The 19965-nt window shown below is 34.5% G+C and overlaps 1 protein-coding gene across 3 annotated transcripts in view; it reads right to left on the bottom strand.

Annotated features, from left to right (window-relative positions):
• The window catches only part of Kctd3 (potassium channel tetramerization domain containing 3), a 50609-nt gene extending 34898 nt beyond the window's left edge, over nucleotides 1-15711 (bottom strand). Inside the window, exons 1-8 of one of the 3 annotated variants that reach the window (XM_021732993.3) lie at nucleotides 15120-15711; nucleotides 9226-9279; nucleotides 8954-8999; nucleotides 8302-8375; nucleotides 5278-5336; nucleotides 4952-5032; nucleotides 3943-4080; nucleotides 3386-3476 (exon numbers count right to left, since the gene is read on the bottom strand). In XM_021732993.3, coding sequence (XP_021588668.1) covers nucleotides 3386-3476; nucleotides 3943-4080; nucleotides 4952-5032; nucleotides 5278-5336; nucleotides 8302-8375; nucleotides 8954-8999; nucleotides 9226-9279; nucleotides 15120-15202 — 626 coding nt within the window. In that variant the 5' untranslated portion in view covers nucleotides 15203-15711. Of the gene's footprint in view, nucleotides 1-3385; nucleotides 3477-3942; nucleotides 4081-4951; nucleotides 5033-5277; nucleotides 5337-8301; nucleotides 8376-8953; nucleotides 9000-9225; nucleotides 9280-9856; nucleotides 9879-15119 lie in introns of those variants that run through there. The other 2 variants (XM_005334966.5, XM_078022825.1) reach the window with 2 other exon arrangements.
• Between the last annotated feature and the right edge of the window lie 4254 nt (nucleotides 15712-19965).

Raw genomic sequence — 19965 nt, 5'->3', positions numbered from 1 at the left:
ATTTTCCTTTATGTGTGTATACTAAAGTAATACCATTATAATTCATAAAGGTACCTATTTAGCCTTCTTAATTTGAAGAATGACAGCTTTCCTTAAACTTAAAGCAATATTGAGAAGAATTTGTCAAAATTTCCTAAGCATTTTAAAGTCTGTAATTACCATCTTTGGCCACCAGATGGGAATCATGCTAAGATAAACAACTGAAAATAATTATCTAATATTTTCTAAAAATTGATAAAACATTGAGGAATGAAATGTAGATGTAATTTGAGACTTTCAGAATGGGCACAAAGCAGGAATTGCTAGCACTTCAAGAACAAAAACAGCATGCTGTATTGTGATGTATGCTGGGTTCCTACTAAGGTCTGGTAAAGAGACACTGAATTGACTTAATGAGGTGAATAAAGTGATTCTGTGAATATTAATTTAGGAATATAAATGATAAAATTATGTGTAATCTTATCTTTTACAGATAACATATATCTATGTTATCTGTAACGTTTTTCTCTATAACAAGGTATTACAAAATAAAGAGATGATAAGAAAAGGTAAAAGAATCAAGATAACACACTTAACAGTGACTAAAACAGCTACAGCATTTAACTCGGGAAGATATGTGAATCTACTTCTATTTTTAAACTAAAATTAAGTACAAAGAAAAAATACATTCACTGTATAATTCTGCATAACAGGATTTGAGATTTAAAATACACAAATAAGAAAGAATGAGTTCTGCTTGCACTGTAACTCCTTACTGCTCTCTTAGGATTCAGGACATCTATACAAAGAATATGGTTAGCTCCCTCATTAAACACTCAGGAAATTCTGTCCAACAAGATTTTAAAACTTAACTGTAAATATAATTTACTTTAAATGGTATGGAAATAGACAAAGATGTAAGACTTTATAAGAGTCCTTAAAAAATACACATACACATACACACCTAAAAGTGTATGTGTAAACATAACATAAAATAAAGGGAGCTTTCAAATTCAGTGAAATGGTAATTTATGTAATAAATGATCAGAATTTAATTAACTACCCACTTGGAAGAAAAAAAATTCTTAACTCTCACAGCAAATACAAAAAAGTAAATTTAAATTCTTCATGGATTAAAGATTTAAAATGGGATATAAATGGCAAGAAGGGAGCAAACTTACACAACTACTCTTCATAACACAAGTAACACTGTCAAAGACTCAAAAAGAAAAAGGGATAAATAAAATCTTAACCACGTAGAAAATTATTGAATCTATGGGAAGAACATATAGGTAGGTACTCACTATATTAGTCTTTAAAGGTTTTAACTTATTACGTAGAAAATATTGCACTCTTGTATAAGATTTCCTTCTTTTTAAATCTTATTGCCACTGTGTGGGATGATTTAACTATACATTAAGAAATTTAGTATGCCCTCAATTATTTCCCTTTCTCACTTTGTATGGGCACACTGCTGCAGCACTGACAGTGAAAGCAAAGAAAGATCCTGGTCAAAAGCAAAAAGAATGGAAAATGTAATAGCATCATTTTTCATATACTCATCACTTGTGTTAAATTTTGTGCAATACTGTGAATCTCCACGAAGTAGCAACATTCAGCACTGCTGTGCAGTAACAAAAGCTATGTTAGCTGTTACACATCATCTCATAACTTTCTGGAATTTCTTATCAGTACATAATATTTAAGTGGCCAAAGGGGGGGGGGAGTCTTTTCACTTACATCCTTAAGATGGTTAAGTTCAAAATGAGTCTTAATTCATATAAAAATTGTCTATAAATTATCCAAAATATTATTTTTATACTATTCAATAATTTAATTTCAAAATCCACAAAACACTCTCAAAATGAAAAGTTTGCATCTAATCACTACTTACAATTAAAAAAAACCTGAAATAACAGATATAAGGGGCCCTAACCAAATGTGGCAAGCCTTTTCATAAACCAAGTATTTTTTAATATATCTGGGATTCTTTATTTGTGGTGGGGGGCGGGACACAGTTTTACTGGGATTGAATTCAGGGGCACATGACCACTGAGCCACATCCCCTATTTTGTAGTTTACTTAGAGACAGGGTCTCACTGAGTTGCTTGGCATCTCACTTTTGCTAAGGCTGGCTTTGAACTTGTGGTCCTCCTGTATATTAAAGCCTCCCAAGCAACTGGGATTACAGGCATGCACAACTGCACCCAGCTTATATCTGGGATTCTTTAAAACATATCTTATTATAAACTCTAGAGGACATTTGTAACTTTTTAAACTTTCTGTGCCTATTTTTTCTTAATCAAAGTCAATAGTGACAAAAATTTATAGATTCCTTAATTTTTCAGCAATTAAATTATATGGGATATTAATATAAACTAGTAAATTCCAACCAGTTTTTTTGCTTCCATTCCATTTTCTATCATCGGCATTTCTCAATGCAGATAGTGATTAGTGATTTGAACTGAGTGTTGACCTTTCCCCATTTTGCCCACTTAAAAATATACATATATATCACTGGTCTACACTATTCTTCATCCTCTTTTAGTGTCTAAGAATCTAAAAATTAATAAAATAAAATTATTGCATAAATCTCTCACATTATAGATATTAAACCCAACTACTTCTGCCCATAACTGTCCTGTTTCACTACGTCACTCCCAACAACACAGTAATTATGACTAGTAGAGTCTTATTCTTCTATAGAGTATAAATGACTGAATCATTATAACCTACAATGGCTACATTTTCTTAAGCTACAATTAATAATCATCATCATATAACTGAATCATTAAAGTTAAAAAATTATGATATGTATATTGATAATTCTATCTAAAATTACTTAATGTAAGTTAAATGACTCAGAAGCTAGACAGAACCAAGAAATAATAACATCAAGACATCTCAGTTACATTCAGTTGATACAGCCTGGCAAATACAATAAGAAGACCATCAGCAATATTTACAAATTTGCTGTCAAAGTAAAAGCAAACTAGGCTGGGAGTATAGCTCAGTGGTATAGCGCTTGCTTAGCACATGTGAGGCACTGGGTTTAATCCTCAGCACCACATACAAATAAATAAAGGCGTTGTGACCATCTACAACTAAAAATGTTAAAAAAAAAAAAAAGTAAAAGCAAACTAAATCTTAAAATGGATACAGTAGAAGTGGGTGAAATATGCATGAAAAAAAAATTATTTTTTTCAGATACCACCCCCAGCCCTTTTCATTAGCAATACTGGGGACATACACATACTAGGCAAGTATTCTACCACGTATATCCCCAGCTCTGCAGAGGAAAATTCTGATGGATAAAAGAAAGGGCTCCTAATCTAATAATATAAAATCATAAATATCAGAAACTACCATCTAAAATAAAATGCAAACCATTATTATTACGTAATACCTGTAACAAACAGCAAAATGAGCATATGCAGCTACAATCCAGTTGTGATGGCCAGCTACTATTAGCACCTTTCGTGGATCCACAGGAAATCCTGTTGATTTTGGAAAAAGAAATATCTTATATTCTAAAATGAGTTGGCAATTATGGCCCACAGTCCAATTCCAGTCTTCTGCCTGTTTCAATTAATAGCTTGGTTGGAACACAGTCACATGCCCTTGTTTACCTATCGTCCATTGTGCCCTCATGCTATAATGTCAAAGTTGAATAGCCCTGACAAAGACAGTGTAGCCCATAAAGCCTAAATTTTTAATTTACAATCTGGTTCTTAACAGAAAGTTTATCAATCCTTATTCTGAAGATTCACAGCAAACAGATCACATTACTTTTTAAATAAATGATTATGTTATATGAGATTCTTTTTAATGATCTAAATGATAAATCTGGATTTAAAAAAGAGATAAGGCAAAAATTACATATTTAAAAATAATTACTCAAGTATTTTCAAGAACTGAAAAAATATGCATTTTTCTTTTTCTATTTATATAATCTTTTCTTACCCAGTCTAACAGTCTCTTCTCCAGTTCCAGAGAGAACAGGTTGAGTACCATTTCCCCGGGCTTCTCCTTCTGCAGAATTTAGTCCATTCCGAGAATCAGCAGATCTAGCTGTATTGTTTATTTTACGACTAGGAATGCCTATAAAGGAAAAGCCATATTTATTTTATGGGTTAAACTTCCAAAAATTAAAAATACCATATTGTAAGAGAAAAACATTAAAATGTGACTCTCACTGTACCTAAAATAGATATTCTGAAATAGCAATTTATATGCTAATTACAATTTTAAAAAGAATATTAAAAAAATTCACAGATTTTTGGTATTTGCCATATCATCTGAAATAGAGAAGATTACGATTTATCATTTTGTTCTACTTTCATCTACCTCCAGATTACTAAATTATTGGTTCATTCATTCAGTCTTTCCACCAGTCTTTACATTTATGGTACAGTTACTATGTGTCAGGTACTCCTCTGTACTAATTTAACTTTGCTTTGGAACTGAACTTCCCCATATCATTTATTTGGCAGGGGAGGCGTTTTACAAAATGAAACCTTACTCACATAGGTAAAGGCTGAACTCTTCTAATTATCAAAAGTGGCACATAGGTAATACTGATGTACTTCTGAAAAGCTCCTTGGGTTCTACAATAAGAAGTATGACAACCTGAGCTATGACTGAGGTGTTAGCAAACTATAGCCCAAGGGAAATAAAAAAAAAAAAAAAACTAAATAAAGTTGTAAAGGACATAGTAACATTCAATCCTTTATGTAGTATATGCAGCAGAGTCCAGTAGTTGCCATAGAAGTCTTCTGGCTCACAAAGCCTACCTGGCCCTTTAGAGAAAAAGTTCACCAAATTTTTCTCTATAACATGTAGTGTGACTTAGCATCTAAAAGAATTAATGTTCTAATTCTAGATTTATATAAAAGAATAGATTTTCCTATTTGTAACTATTTAATGACAAAAAGAATTTTTTAAAAGACAAATTAAAATAAAGCAGAAATACCTGGTGGGGGCAAGTAACCATGAAAAAGGACACTGCCACAAGACGAACGCTCCAATTCTTCACATAGGAGAAGCCTTCTTACTAAAAACATTTCAAAGCAAACTTGTCAAGAGTACATGCAAACAGAAAAACAGTACTCCATTTTTATTTTCTCTAGTTAAAGAGGATAAGGAAAGAAAAGGAAAATGTTTGAGTTAAATTAGAGTTAATAACCTCTTTTTAGTATGAATAGCCACAAAAAATTAGGACCCAAATATAAAACAAATTTCATTTGGGCCAATTTAATGCACAAATAATAAACACAAAATACTCAAGAAACTACATACCTAATGGAGTGATTCCATAAAATTCTGCTTCATGCCTGAGAACATTAATACTTACTCCCCTATAAAGAAACAAATGAATGAAATAAATTCTTTAACATTGGTAACTTAGATTATACCTGAAGCAACAGGATAAAGTACTGAGTTCTAAAAATGAAAAAGCCATAAGGCTTTAAACTTACTTTTTTTCCTAATATTCTTTATTTTAAATATCCTTAATCATTTCAAAAAGTCCAAATAAAAAACAACTTCATGTGAACCAAAACATTTTGTTACCTACTATAAAAAAAAAAATTCAACGAATTGAATAAGTAAAAGAGTTAGGGCTGTACTCTAATGCAAATGACTTATCAAGATGTATCAGACACAAAAACAAGAGAGAAAGTTATTCGTATGGAATTGCTTGTAGCTTTTTAACATAATTATTTCCACACATATTTTAACCCTCATTATATTGTAAGCTCCATACAAGCAATCTACTTCGACTTCTGTATACCTTGTACTAAGCACAGTGCTAGCATAAATAATCTGTTGAGTGAACAAAACAAAATAAAAATAGGAAAAACATTAGCTTTAGCAAAGACAGTGTCATCTAGATGAAGACTGTTACAACACAGTAATACAGTTAAGTAACAGGAAAATAAAAAGTAAAAAAAAAAAAAAAAAGAATATAAGCCTCAAAGCTTACAATAATAATGATTCATTTTAGGTTTCTATTATGTGTCCTTACTTTATAAATACCACCTGGCCTTAATAAATATGAAACTGTGATATTAAACTGTTTTTATTTGTGAAATTAATTATGACATAAAAATGATTTAAATTTTCTGATTCCATTTCAAAACTATCTGTGTTGACAGGAGGCTCAGGGCACACATGATAGTTCTTCAAGAGTTTCATTCTCCTTAGGACAGGCAAACAAATACAATAATTATAAAACAGCATGATATGGGCAATGCAAATTTCAAGGAAGAGAATTAGAACATAATTATTTGAGGGTTGTTTGTTTTTAATCCCTTCCTTCCCATCTTCTTTTAGAGGGAACCATTGAGAATTTAAACTTGGTAAGGCTCTTTAACTGAAAAAAAGATAGTAAGTTGTAAGAAAAGTTGCTGGTAAACATGCACATTTAAATTAAATCTGCCTTTCATGGTTTCTGTAACTATGGATTAGTCAGAAAATCATTGACTAGAAGTGAAATTGGGACTTTCTCAATCCAAATGCTATGGGTGAAAATAATCTTTCTCAAGAAGTAGTAATATACTTCTCACATCCCACCAATCACAGGCCAAAAAATAGATATAACAAGAAGGCCCAACAAACTTTTTTATTCATTTAATAAATATCTATTTTTTTATATATTACACATGCTATTTTAATGATGGGTATATGACAAGAAATAAACTTAGACCAAAAAAGATCTCTGTCTTCAAGGAGTTTACCTTCTAGCGAATGAATATAAGCCAAAATATTATAAGGAAGCAGCTAAAATGAACAACTAAATTTCTAAAAAAATAAAAATAAAAAAATAAGGAATCCTTACTGAAAGCTTATTGGGAAAATATGAAAATAGTAAATGCAAATCATCACTCCCTGATAGGAAATTCAACTATAATTGAAGATGGCAATGTTAAAGATATAGTTCAAACAATCATTGATTTATCCACAAAGAAAATAATGTAATGAGCTCTTACCATGCTTCAATCACAGACATAGGTCCTAGGAATATATAGCAAACTGTAGCTGCTCTTTTGGAATTTAAATCTTATAAAAGACAGACTACTAAAAATGAATGAAATATAACAAGTGCTATGACAATGACAGAATAGGAAACTATGAATACTTAAATTAGGTAGACACAGCAAAGATTATTAAAGTAGTCAGGTTTAGTCAAGACCAGGAAGAGTTCAAATTTTATAAGAGAAATTACGCTGGGGACAGACTATAGACAAAGATCATCAAGCCCTGAATCCTAAGCCATCAGTCCAATATAACATCGAGAGTTTTAAGCAGAGTAGCAACCTGATCAGAAGATAATTTTGGCAGCAATGTGGAAAATATAATGGAGGGATACAAGGCAGGTAAACTGCTCAGGAAGTTTTTGGAAATACATTAAAGGAAGAGATGATGCTGGCCAGTATCTATGAAAGTTTAAGCCTGAGGAAATCTTTAATCAAAAATCGTCTTGGCAAGGCTAGGGTTGTGGCTCAGTGGTAGAGCACTTGCCTAGCACGTGTGAGGCACTGGGTTCAATTCTCAGCATCACATAAAAAATAAATAAAATAAAGGTATTGTATTCATCTATAACTAATAAAAATATTTTTTAAAATAGACTTGGCAAATACTGTATATTCTCATTCAAAAAGTTGATCACACAGGAGGAAAGATAGAAAAGAGGTCTTTAGAGGAAAGGAGTGAATTGGGGAGGACCAGTTAGAGCATAAGGCTTGAAACTTCAGATCTGGCACTTGAGCTTAGCATGCAGAGGGAATGTCATGAGCCTGTCATAATTAAGAGTGTTTGCAGTGTTTAGAATTAATCTAGAATTGTTTGCTGTGGATTGATTATGCTACTGTCATTTTCTTGATCAAGAACCTATAGATTGAAATTATATTGAGTGATGTGAGTGAATAAAGCATTGAAAGGGAAGAAGCATGTAGACATTCTTATTTCTCCCCCTCTACTGCATAAGTTACACCTTTGCCCATTATGACAAAGACCCAGAGGGAGCACATAGTTCTAATGTTCTATAGCATGACAGGGAAACTACAGTCTACAGAAATTAATCATACATTTCAAAATAGAATGGGTTAAAGGTTCCCAATACATAAAAATGATATGAGATAGAAATGCGAATTACCCTGATTTGATCATTACACATTGCATGTATCAAGCTATAGCCCTTAAATAAGTATAAATGTTATAAGTCAATTTAAAAAGTCAAAGGGGTAAACAACATTTTCTTTATGAAATGTATCAAAAATAGTTATCAGCAAGAATTTACTTTAAAAAGGATGCATTTCTTACCTTAAGTCTAGTTCTTTTGTCCGAAGAAAATTTAAAATGGGTGCAAATGCTGCTGGATCTCTATCAATAAATATCTATAAATGAAGAATTTTTATTTTCAAATTAAAAATACTGTATTTTGGTGATTTCAAAATTCTTAATGTTTTAAAAATCAAAATGCTGTTCTAACTATTAATTTGTGGTAATTTCTTTTTTCTCTCTAAAAAACTATTAAATTGATATTTTAAAATGTAGGGAAAATATTAATTAACAAACCAATTTTCTCATTTTTATTTATTGATATTTTAGGAAATAAAAAATTGTAGGTAATAGTAATCTGCAAATTCTTACCATTCTAATATCAAAATATTTGATATTTACATCTACTTACTTATTAAAGTTTTATTTATTAAAGAACTACTTCCTCTATTGCCTATGTAACCTCATATTCTACAATCTTTCTAATAATGAACATATAAATTGCTGTATGGAGTATTTTCTGTTTAGAAATACTCATGTATAAGACAAGAAATAAATTAAAAACTAAGTCACTTTCATTTAGTGGTATTAAAAGATTAGCTTCCATAACTCTAAGTCACCAAATACTAAGGACCAAAAATATTCACATTAATTAATTAAATTTAGAAATATATATCAATATTATTTTACTCACAGCACCAGTTTCATCTCGAAGTGTTGAAATTCTTCCACTCAGTAAACTAGAAGCCATTAACAAGAAGCTAGAGTTAGTTTTTAAAAATCTAAGTGTACACAAATGATCAAATTATCAAATTTCAAAGCCAATATCAACTCTTAATTTAAAAAGTTCTATATTTAGAATAAACATTTTTTTATTTAAAAAATAACCTCTTAATTTAACTGACAAGGAAATTATTATTTTGGCAAATAATCAAACATACAATAACAAAGAATTGTATAAATTACCTGGAAAAAAAAGAATCTGGAATCCACATTAGAGTTTGTCTTGAGGTACTAAATCTATAATCAAAAATTAACAGTTATTCTAAGTGAGAAAATGATTTGAAATCTCAATATTAGTTAACTTACTTTAATGGGCTGGCTAATTATTTACAGCTGTTGCATAATTATAGCTATATCAATTATATTTATCACATATCATATTTTCAAATTGTACTACTTTCAATTCAGTTAACATTATTCAAGTTCTCAAAAAAGTCAAACAATTTTCAACCATATAATGCTTCCTAGAACATTATTTTCCAGCATGTCAATGTGCCAAAGAATCAATTATGCTGTTGTGCCCAATTTCCATTTCTCAGCATAATATTTTCTTCAGATCCCATTTCATTTCTCCAAATTTTTTGTTTTCTTCCTCCAGTACTTCTTAAAAATCCTAAACAATTTATGTTCGCTATCATTTTAGCATCTTTATGTTGACAAGATCACACCCTTTATGTCCAATAACCCAAATCCATCTTTTCTTGACACCACTGAGGTTACTGTCTCTGTAATGACTTCTGCAAATATTCTAACTTATATTGCCTCTTTTTGAGATCATTGTAATTGAAGTGTAAATTATGCATTCAACACTTACTTTTTTATTTATGTAATAATCATATGCTACTATTTGTAGACGATGCATTCATTCATTTAAAAAATTAGCAGAGGGTTAGGGTTGTGGCTCAGCCGTAGAGTGCGCTTGCCTCATACTGTGAGGCAACTGGGTTCAATCCTCAGCACCATGTAAAAATAAATAAATAAATGATATTGTGTCCATCTACAACTTAAAAAAAATTAGCAGAGATATCACTTTTTGAAATTAACTGTCATTTGATCAAGTCTGCTTATTACCATCAGTTTGTAAGAAGATCTTAACCAAAGTCTTGGACCATAAATCAAAAAGTATGTAAGCCAACATGACAAAGAAAGAAATACAGTGAGTATCCAGTCCAGTTTTTGTCTGAATATTTTCATTTTTAAGTCATCACAAGTTAGCTCACACAGAAGAGCACCTTGGAGACCTCTACTTTCACTCTACATTCACTTTCTGGAATTATATGAAATCTCTAAATTTATGTTTATCTTTCAGACTTAAACTAAATAAGGTGATTGGATAGTAGCACTGGTTGCCATATGATATCAACAGGCAACTCACCTAAATCAGCAACTTGGAATAACCAGATAAGTAGACACTATTTACTTGTTGCTCATCCTATCAAACCTTAGAATTCATTCCATTTCTCATTCCCTTTTTCCAAGTGGCATAGCAAACAGCAGTGGAATGAAGGCCAGGTTGAAAACAGTAGCAATCACCAATACTTATACAGAAACCACTTATCTCTAAACTTGGCAAGTCCACCTCCACCTGAGGCAACAATGACTTGTATTTTATATCACTTGATGAATGGACACATTTATCTTTCAAACTTATCTTCAGAAATTCATTTAATATACAATAGTATACATTTTTAATAAAGAGGGGGTAGAGAACGACCTGTAACTCCATAAGGCTTGGCAAGCTAGCACATAATCAATAAATATTTGTTGAAATTTGAGTTGTGCTAACCAAAACCACACACTATATCCAGTTACATATTTTATACAAAACTGAGACAGTGATTCAGTTCTACAATCTGTGGGCCTTTTATGGTTGCAACAAAGCATTTCCAGAGTATTAACAAACAGATGTCACTAAACTGCCCACTTGACAAAACATTTAGCACCATCAATTTTAGTGTCAGGAACAACAGACATAGTGCATATACTGTTCAATAAAAAAAGCTTTATGCTCAACCTCAGTGATTTTCTATTATTATCAAAACATGCTTTTCAATCACAAAAAAATCATCTCCTCTTCCTCCTACCCACAAGCTTACACCTGTGTGGAAAAGGATTCTCTCACTGACTAAAGGAAACACAGTGACATAATTCATTAGTAAAATACTTTAGAGAACAGAGAGAGGTTAACTACCAACTATTTCAAGGGTGTTTTTAAGTAGTTACTATAACCACTAATCTGATTACTAATTATTTATTCAAGAAAACATGGCAAAGTATTTTTCTTCTTTGAAAAGCAGATTATCATTAGTTACAGGAAACTGATTCAGTCAACTAAATAAAAGCAAATCAGTCAATGGTAAACTGAAGGATCAAAGGATCCACAGCAAGAAAGATTCACTGTTTTGGAAGCCATCAAATTAATTCCAAATAAGAATAATTTTTTAACTTTTGACCTTGCATATTCACTGCTTACTCAGCAAACTTTTCAAATAATTCAAATTTAAATGTGACTTAGGAAATTACACAGATCTGCTTAATTTTAATTAATTTTAATTTTAGACAGTACTTTAGGATGAACTTAGTAGTCTGGAATTTTGGAACAAAGGGATTGGACCCTCAACACTACCAATTTTTTTCCCCACAAGAGAAAATAAAAACATCAGCAAAAAGCAACAAAACAAAACAAAACAAAACAAAAAGCCCCCAAACAGGTTCCAAATATAAATTATAAAAACCAAAACATTTAAAATTACATATACTAAGCATATTTCTTGCAGTATACATGAAAGCCTTTTCTGTTTTTTTATTTCATAGTGTGCAAAGGAAAGGGTCATGAGTAATCTGGTCTCAGCAAAAGGATGACTAAAGAGACTGACAAATTCACAATTATACTCCTTCCTTCTTGCCTACTTCTAAATTAGCTTGAAAGAAATATAATTAAATTACTTTCTTCAACAGACTGTTGATGCCACTCATCTTTGCATTTCATATTTTTTAATATTTCTATTTATTTTAATTTGTTATATATAACAGCAGAATGCATTACAATTCACATTACACATATAGAGCACAATTTTTCATATCTCTGGTTGAACACAAAGTAGAGTCACACCATTCCATACTTGTACACAGGGTAATAATGTCCATCTCATTCCACTGTCTCTTTTACCCCCATTACCCCCTCTCTTCCCCTCCCTCCCCTTTCCCCTTTGCGCAATCTAGAGTTCTTCTAAATTCCTATGCCCGCATCCCAACCATGTTATAAATCCTTATTCTTAAATCAGAGAAAACATTTGGCATTTGGTTTTTTGGGATTGGCTAACTTCATTTAGCATTATATTCTCCAACTCCATCCATTTACCTGCAAATGCAAAATGGAATATTATTCAGCATTAAAAGTGAATAAAATTATGCATTTCATGTTTATTTTATTTATTTGTTTATTTTAATGTGGTACTGAAGATAGAACCCAGTGCCTCACGCATGCTAGGCAAGCACTTTGCAGCTGAGCTACAGCCCCAAACCAGTATTTCATGTTTATTACTTCAATTTCTATATCAATTCTATACCATTAATGCCATTTTTAATTTTAGAAAACTTAAAAAGTAATTTGCCTGCAGTTTATAAATATAAAGCCTAAGAAATGATGCCATGTACCTGACTCCCAGAGTGCCCACTGATTGTCCTGGCCCTCATGAGACCTAAAATTATACTCATTCATAACAGAATTCATCACAAATTGAGTAATATTGGCTTTCTTTCATTTCACTATTATTTTCTGTAAATAGTAAACATTTACAATTCTAAATGAAACCTCATATTCCTTAATTTCTGAATCACCCACGAGTTATAAAAATTGATCATTTCTATATTCTCTGAGTATGTCTATTTTCACATCTCTCATCTCGGGAAAGAGATCTTACCTATAGCAGGTGCTTCTCTGCTAATAAACTCGCCTTTTGAGTTTTACTGTATGATTTCAGAGCTTCAGTTCTATGTCACAGGTGGTTCTCCAATGAACAATTGCTCAGGAATTTTCTAACAGTGACTTAAGTAATTAATTTTGTGTTAATCTGTGTTTTGTACAAGTATAATGGCTTCTATATCTCTTCTAACTCTGAAATGCTGCAATATGAATCAAAGCAGATCTAGCAAATATTCTTAGAACACTTGGTATCACACATTCTGTTTTCTATAGTCCATATCATTACTTATTTTATGAAGCATTTTATCCTAACAATTCTTGTTTTAAAATTTTTACTTTTATTTTTCATTCCTACCTGACAACTTTAACTGTCTTCTAAATTGCTTAATCCAGTAATAACTTATTATCTCATCTTGTATTCCTAATTATCTATTAGAAAAATTTGGAATGTGATAAAATCAAGATCTATAATTAATGTAAATAAAAAGTAAAATGTTATAGTAACAATTTAAATTTTTAATTGGATTTCTGTATTCTTTTCTGAACATTTATTTTTTATTTGCTTTTTAGTTATCCATGACAAGAGGCTATTTTGACATATTTATACAAATATGGAGTATATCTTATTCTAATTAGGATCCCAATCTTGTAGCTGTACACAATGTTAAGATTCACTGTGGTGTACATGAATATACATGTACACAGAAAAGTGATGTCAGATTAATTGATTTCTGCATTCTTGAAGGAGAATTCACTCATTAGGCCGTCCACTTTAATATACAGTAAATAATAATTTTTGTTATAATACTATAATTCCTTTTGAGAGCCTTAAAACAAATACTACCCACAATTCACAGCAATTACAAACCAGTGTAGGGATTTTAATTGATTATAATGCTACTCGTCTTAACACATACTGAAGGCCTACTCTTGACAGAGGTTCCAGTTTTGCATCCATAGTTACCTTCAATATTTTCATGATTTTAAAGAAATTTCTGCTTGTTACAGTAGGAGATATACATTTTCCCCATACAACTGGTATCTCTATAACAACAATAATGTTGTAACTTCTTACTCTTATTAAAGCTTTGGAGGAAGAGAAAAAAAGAAATAAGAATAAAGTATTATTGTATTTTGTGCTGAATTTTATAGCACTCTCAAAAAGCTCTTAAATGTTAAGGATTAAAACATTACCCATGTTTTATTACTGTGGTTCACATTTATCGGTTTATATTTTAAAAAACATTGTCTTAGATGTTGAAAACCTGCCATATTTCAAGCAAAGTAAAATACACTGTAATCCACAGTACTTCACTGTTTATACCTGAAACTCAACTACCCCTTCTTTCAAACAGAGCTGGCAAACTCCCTTTTCTAAGCAGAGTGAGTGACTCATAAGTCATGGCAAATTCACAAAAACTGGTTCTTCCCTCCAACAAGCTTAATAAAAGGCAGAGAAAGGGAGTGGAAGGCCAGAGAGGCACAGAAGAGCTTTCAGTCTTTTTACTCAGTGCCAACATCCAAAGGTTCCTAGAACCAACTGTTCCAGCAGCCTTCTCTGGACACAGTTGAATAGAGCCTTCAAACCCATGCACCCAGAAAGTCTGAAAACAACTATGTACTGAAAACCTACTGCACATCTTGCACCGAAAGTCTTCTAATTACAAACAGCCCTTAATTGCGCATGGAAAAGAACGCTATACTTTTCTTGACATGGCTAACTCAACCCCATGTTAATCCCAGAGAGACAGAGAAGGGAGGTGGAGGGGTGTTCATCTGCAACCGTCCAACCACAAGGTCAGGCTTCCACAAATTAAATTCCTCAAATACACTCTGAGCTGAGGTAAGGCAGGCTATACAATGTCCCTCTTAGTTTGATACCTTAGAAAAAGAGAGAAACAAAGGCTGGCATTCTAAAAAGGCATCGACATGGCCACATGGCTCAGGCTCTGGGTGATTGCAGGAGGCCCTTCTGCCCCTCCCTGCCAGGTGCAGAGACTTCAGCAGCTCCAGATCCGCCCACCGTTCTTCTCACCTGCAGGACCCGCGCGACCCCCACCCGGCTCGGCTCTCCCTCACCCGGGGACCCAGGTCTCCCCGCTGGAGGCTGCCCGAGGCATCCCGTTTCCCAGCCCCCTCCCTGGCGACTCACCTGGTCCCCCCCACGTTCAGCTGGACGATCTCGCCGCTGCCAGCCGCCGCCGCGGCGAAGCTGCCGCAGTGTCCTCCGGCCATCTCCGGCGGCTCCCGGAGCACTCGCCGTCCCCCCTCCCCGGCAGGAACCTCGGGGCCCGGAGCTGAAGCCCGAGGCGGCGGCGGCGGCGGCGGCGGCAGCGGCGGCGGCGGCGGCGGCTGCAGGGCCAGCGGGGCGGCCGGAGGGCGGGAGGAGCGCGGAGTCTCCCCCACCTTCCCAGTGGCCGGGCGGGGCTCGCTCGCGTCCGCCTACTCCCCTCGGCTCGTGCGGCGCGCGAAGGCAGCCCGGCCTCCGCCTCTCGCGGCCTTCAGGCCGCCGGGCCGGCCTCGGCCTCTCCTCAGTGCCGAGCCGCCACCGCTGCCGCCGCCACCTCCACGGCTGCCGCCGCAGCCTCTGCCTCCCTGGGAGGAGGGGTCACCGCTCGGGACAAAATACCGCAGCGCTCACCCTTCGCCCGCGGCTGTTGCGGAGAAAGGGGGAGGAGGAAGGAAAGGCTGGGGAGGAGCTTCCCAACCCCTCGGAGCTGGCGCAAAGGGAGGGTAAGGGATTGTGCTCCTGGCCGGCTGCCTTCCCAGACTGAATTCCTTCGCTGCCCTCCTCCCTGCGCAATCCTAGCCACTTTCCTTGACCTCAAGGATTTCCCAGCACAGCAGAGTGAGAGCAAATCTGGGCAGTCTTGTCTTAAGCATCTTTAGTAACTACATTGTCCACACGGATTTGGGAAAGCAAAAATTTCCTACAGGGGAAGTTGATGCCTAAATACAAATGTACGAATGCAGTGAACATTTCAAATATTTAGCGCCTGATAGCGCTTTACTTATAAAAAGCCTTACCCTCTTCAATTTCATCCCTACCTTCCAAGCAATTTTGTTTTGTTAAGCAGAGAGGGAAACAAAAAGACAAACACAAAAAGACTGCATAATGTCCAGCAACATATTTCTGAACCATAGTAAGCACTCAACTAATGCAAGATGTACACAATTTTTTGTTAATTTATTTTTGCTTTCAGCCTTATATATTGGAACCCAAAACCATAGTGACAACTAAAATATATATTTTAAAAGCATACTATTACAATACCTGATGCATACCAGCCAAAAAAAGGGGGGGGGCTAACAAAAGCAGGGTATTATGTTTCAAGGGTTGTTATGGTGGTAGGTTCTGAACACAAATTGTGTTTCATTATAGTTTTACCATAATAATTCAAACTGACAATGTATAAGATGCTTTTATTCCCAGCATCATTATAATCATTTTTTTAAAAATTGCTGGCAAATGTACTAGTGATATGACATAGTTTAGCCAGAAGTGTATAATTTAGTGTGTGGGGGGGAGGGGAATCAAGCTACATAATAATATGATCTCAATAAAAAAGGCAAAAACTAAAATCATACATTTATATTCACTAATATTTCTATTTAAAAATACACAGATTAAACAATGTAAAAAGAACGATGTCAAGAAAGGACTTTAGAATTAAAGGAAGGTAGCAGTGATGAACGAAGATAAAAACTTTAATCCATGTGCATTCAGATTGTTTTTTTGTTTTTGTACCAGAGATTGAACCTAGGGGCAATTAACCACTGAACCATATCCCCAGTCCTTTTTATTTATTTTTTTTTATTTTTTGGAGACAGGCTTTTGTTAAGTTTCTTAGGGCATCACTAAGTTGCTGAGGCTGGGTTTGAATTTGCAGTCCTCCTGCCTCAGCCTCCTGAGCTGCTGGGATTACCAGACTTGCATCACCACACCCAGCTCATATTGTTTAATTCTTTACAATGAGTTTTCACTCACATATTATTTGTGTGTATAGCTATATGTGTCAATAAATAGTGTGAATTCAATGTCCACCCCCATGGAAGCTTTTCAAAATTTATTTGTTGCTTAAATATTCATGAATATAAAATACATGGTGTCATTTAAATAGTATTACTTTTCATTGAATATGTAGAATTTGAGATGTCTACTTGTCTTGGTTGGTTTTCTGCTACTTGAACAAAATACCAGAGGCTGGGTACTTTGTAAGGAAGAAAGGCTTATTTAGATCACAGTTTTGGAGGCTGAAAGCTCAAAATCAGGCTGTTCAACCTCTGGATAAGGCCCCCTCAGCTACATCACAACATGGTAACTTTCCTATGACCATATATGACTATACCACAGTGAATCTCACCATCATGTACTTCCACAGGAAATTAATTTTTAAAAAATAACTATGGGTAAATGGCAAAAAGATCAATAGAAGGAAGGGAGCAGTAGGTGAGAGAGGAAAGGGGAAGGAGAGGTACTGAATTAGAACAAGAATATTCCGTGCTTTTATAATTATGTCAAAATGGTTTCTACTGTCATGTATAACTAAAAAGAACCAATTAAAAAAATATGGTGAAGACATAGAAAAGAGTATAATTGCATGCAGAAAGGAACAAGTGCAGACTTTAACAACCTGACCCTGCCATAGCTGCTCTCTGAGACCAGAATTAATTATTCCTTTCTGACAGTAGTGTCCCCATAACCTAATACATTCCACTAGGCTCCACCTCTTAAAGATTCTACTTCCTCAACACCACCACACTTGATCCACACATCAAGCTCCCAGCACATGAGCTGTATCCAAACACTAGCACTAGGAGACCAGTCCTTCTCAAACTAGTCTCATGTAAAGGACTAGTTTTTTAAACCTCATATTTACACAGAATCTATATCTGGCCCAATTGCACATGATTAGAATGCACCTCACACAATATACAATTTATCATGCAAGGTTGATAAGATCTGAACTGATCCATGTTCAACAAAATAAAACTGATAATGTTCTTGACTGAGCCAATATCATCAAATTGTTACACAAGTTTCTAAACTCTTCCTTTCATTTTTGCACTTATTTCATTGCAAACTGATGATGAATGAGTAGTGGATGGCCACACTTAGGGCAGCACTGAATTAGACATTCAAGTGGGATATTTAGTAGGCAGTTGCATACAAGAGCCTGAAGTTGGGCAGAGAAATCCAAGTTGAAAAAAGTTCTATCTTATGTGTGTGTTAGTGTGTGTGTATATGTGTGTTCCCGCGCGTGCTAGGGATTGAACCCAAGAGTGCTTAACCACTGAGTCCCATCCCCAGCCCTTTTTTATATTTTATTTAGAGATAGGGCCTCACTAAGTTGCTTATGGCTTAAGTTGCTGAGGCTGGCTTTGAACATGATCCCTCTTGTCTCAGCCTCCCAAGCTGCTGGGATTATAGGCATGCAACACTGCGCCCAGCAAAAACCTTCTATCTTTACGGAAACAAAGCCTTTGGATTTAGCAGCACATACAAGGCTTTTGGAGCTATAAGATCATAAGAAGGTGAATGTGGAACAAGACAAAGATAGGAATACAGAATGGAGTTCTTCACTCTCCAACATTAAGAGACACAGGAAGGGGAAGATCCCATAAAGGAGACTAGGAAACAGCATCAGCCAGATGGAAAAAAATCAAGGGAGTCCTTCAAGATCAAGTAAGATAAACACTGAGAATTGACCCTGTAGAAACATGAAGGAAATTGGTGAGAGCATAAACAAGGAGAGTTTAGTGCAATGGTGGCATAAAATGACTGGGGGGCTTTTCCTGTAAAGAAGAGTAAAAAAAAAATGGACAAAAAGTATGATCAAGAGAAGACTTTATAAAGATGGTAAAAAATAATAATGATTGCAGGTTTGTGAAAAACATTCAGTAGAGACCAAAATAAACCAACCAACCAACCTGGTGATTAAAGAGAAGCAGATTAGCATTAGGCTCATGTCTCTGGGCAACTGAGAGAAAACTGATGTCTATCCCAGTAAAGATACAGAAACTGAGCAAGAGGAAGATGGGTCATTTGCCAGTCTTTGCTGTTGCCCCTGTTATTATTATTCTTATCTTCTAACCTACTCCAAGTGTAGACATACCCACTGTTTGGGGTATGGTATGTACTTTACATATCAGCCTTTAAACTCACAGGCTTGAGATTACAAACAATAATAAGGAAAAACTTCCTTGCTCAGACCTGTCAATGTCCAAAGACCAATCTTGGCCAAAGGGGAAGGGACTGGAAAGCTTTACTGGATCTCATCCATCAAACCTCAACAAACGCATACACATTCTTAGTCCCATGACATACTCAACAAAAAAGTTGAGAATTTGAGAGAGGAGGGAAAAACAATTTTCTGAGAGTAGTAGGGAGGAGCTGTCCCCTAGCTCAAGGCTTGTGGCAAAGAAAACTGTATAATTGAGAGGGAAATATGGGAATGAGTATACACAGGGAAGAGACAGCTTTCACTCTATACCAGGAATATTAAGAAGAGAAGATGAAGATAAAGGAGGTTAATATTACTACTCAAAAGATTATTTTAATAAATCTTAGACTAGTGATAACTAAGAGACTTTCATGCCCAATCGTCTATGTATACTGAATTTTCAGTAAAAGTCAACAAAACATTCTATAGAAGTGCTTTGAAAACTAAGTCCACAGTCCATCATCAAAAAATCTGAGAAAAAGAGAAGGTATCAGAATAATTCTTCATATATTCAAGCAGTAACATTATGCTGCATGATTTTCTGCAAAATCACTAAATAGATTCATTACCCTATAATTGATAAGATTCCCTGTTTATCACTTAAGAGAGTGGTAATTCTGCTATCACATTCTTGGAAGAAATAGTAACAAATTTTATTATTTCACAGTTATATTTGCTAAAAGCTTTCTATGATGAGGGCATCTTAAAAATGAACAATAAAAACAATATTTTATTATACATAATTTAACAGAAAGTATGTGGACAAAGATACCT

Source organism: Ictidomys tridecemlineatus, chromosome 10, assembly GCF_052094955.1.
Source record: "Ictidomys tridecemlineatus isolate mIctTri1 chromosome 10, mIctTri1.hap1, whole genome shotgun sequence".
Lineage (NCBI taxonomy): Eukaryota > Metazoa > Chordata > Mammalia > Rodentia > Sciuridae > Ictidomys > Ictidomys tridecemlineatus.
Note: the sequence above shows the minus strand (reverse complement) of the source record. Positions and strands in the feature narration are given on the sequence as shown.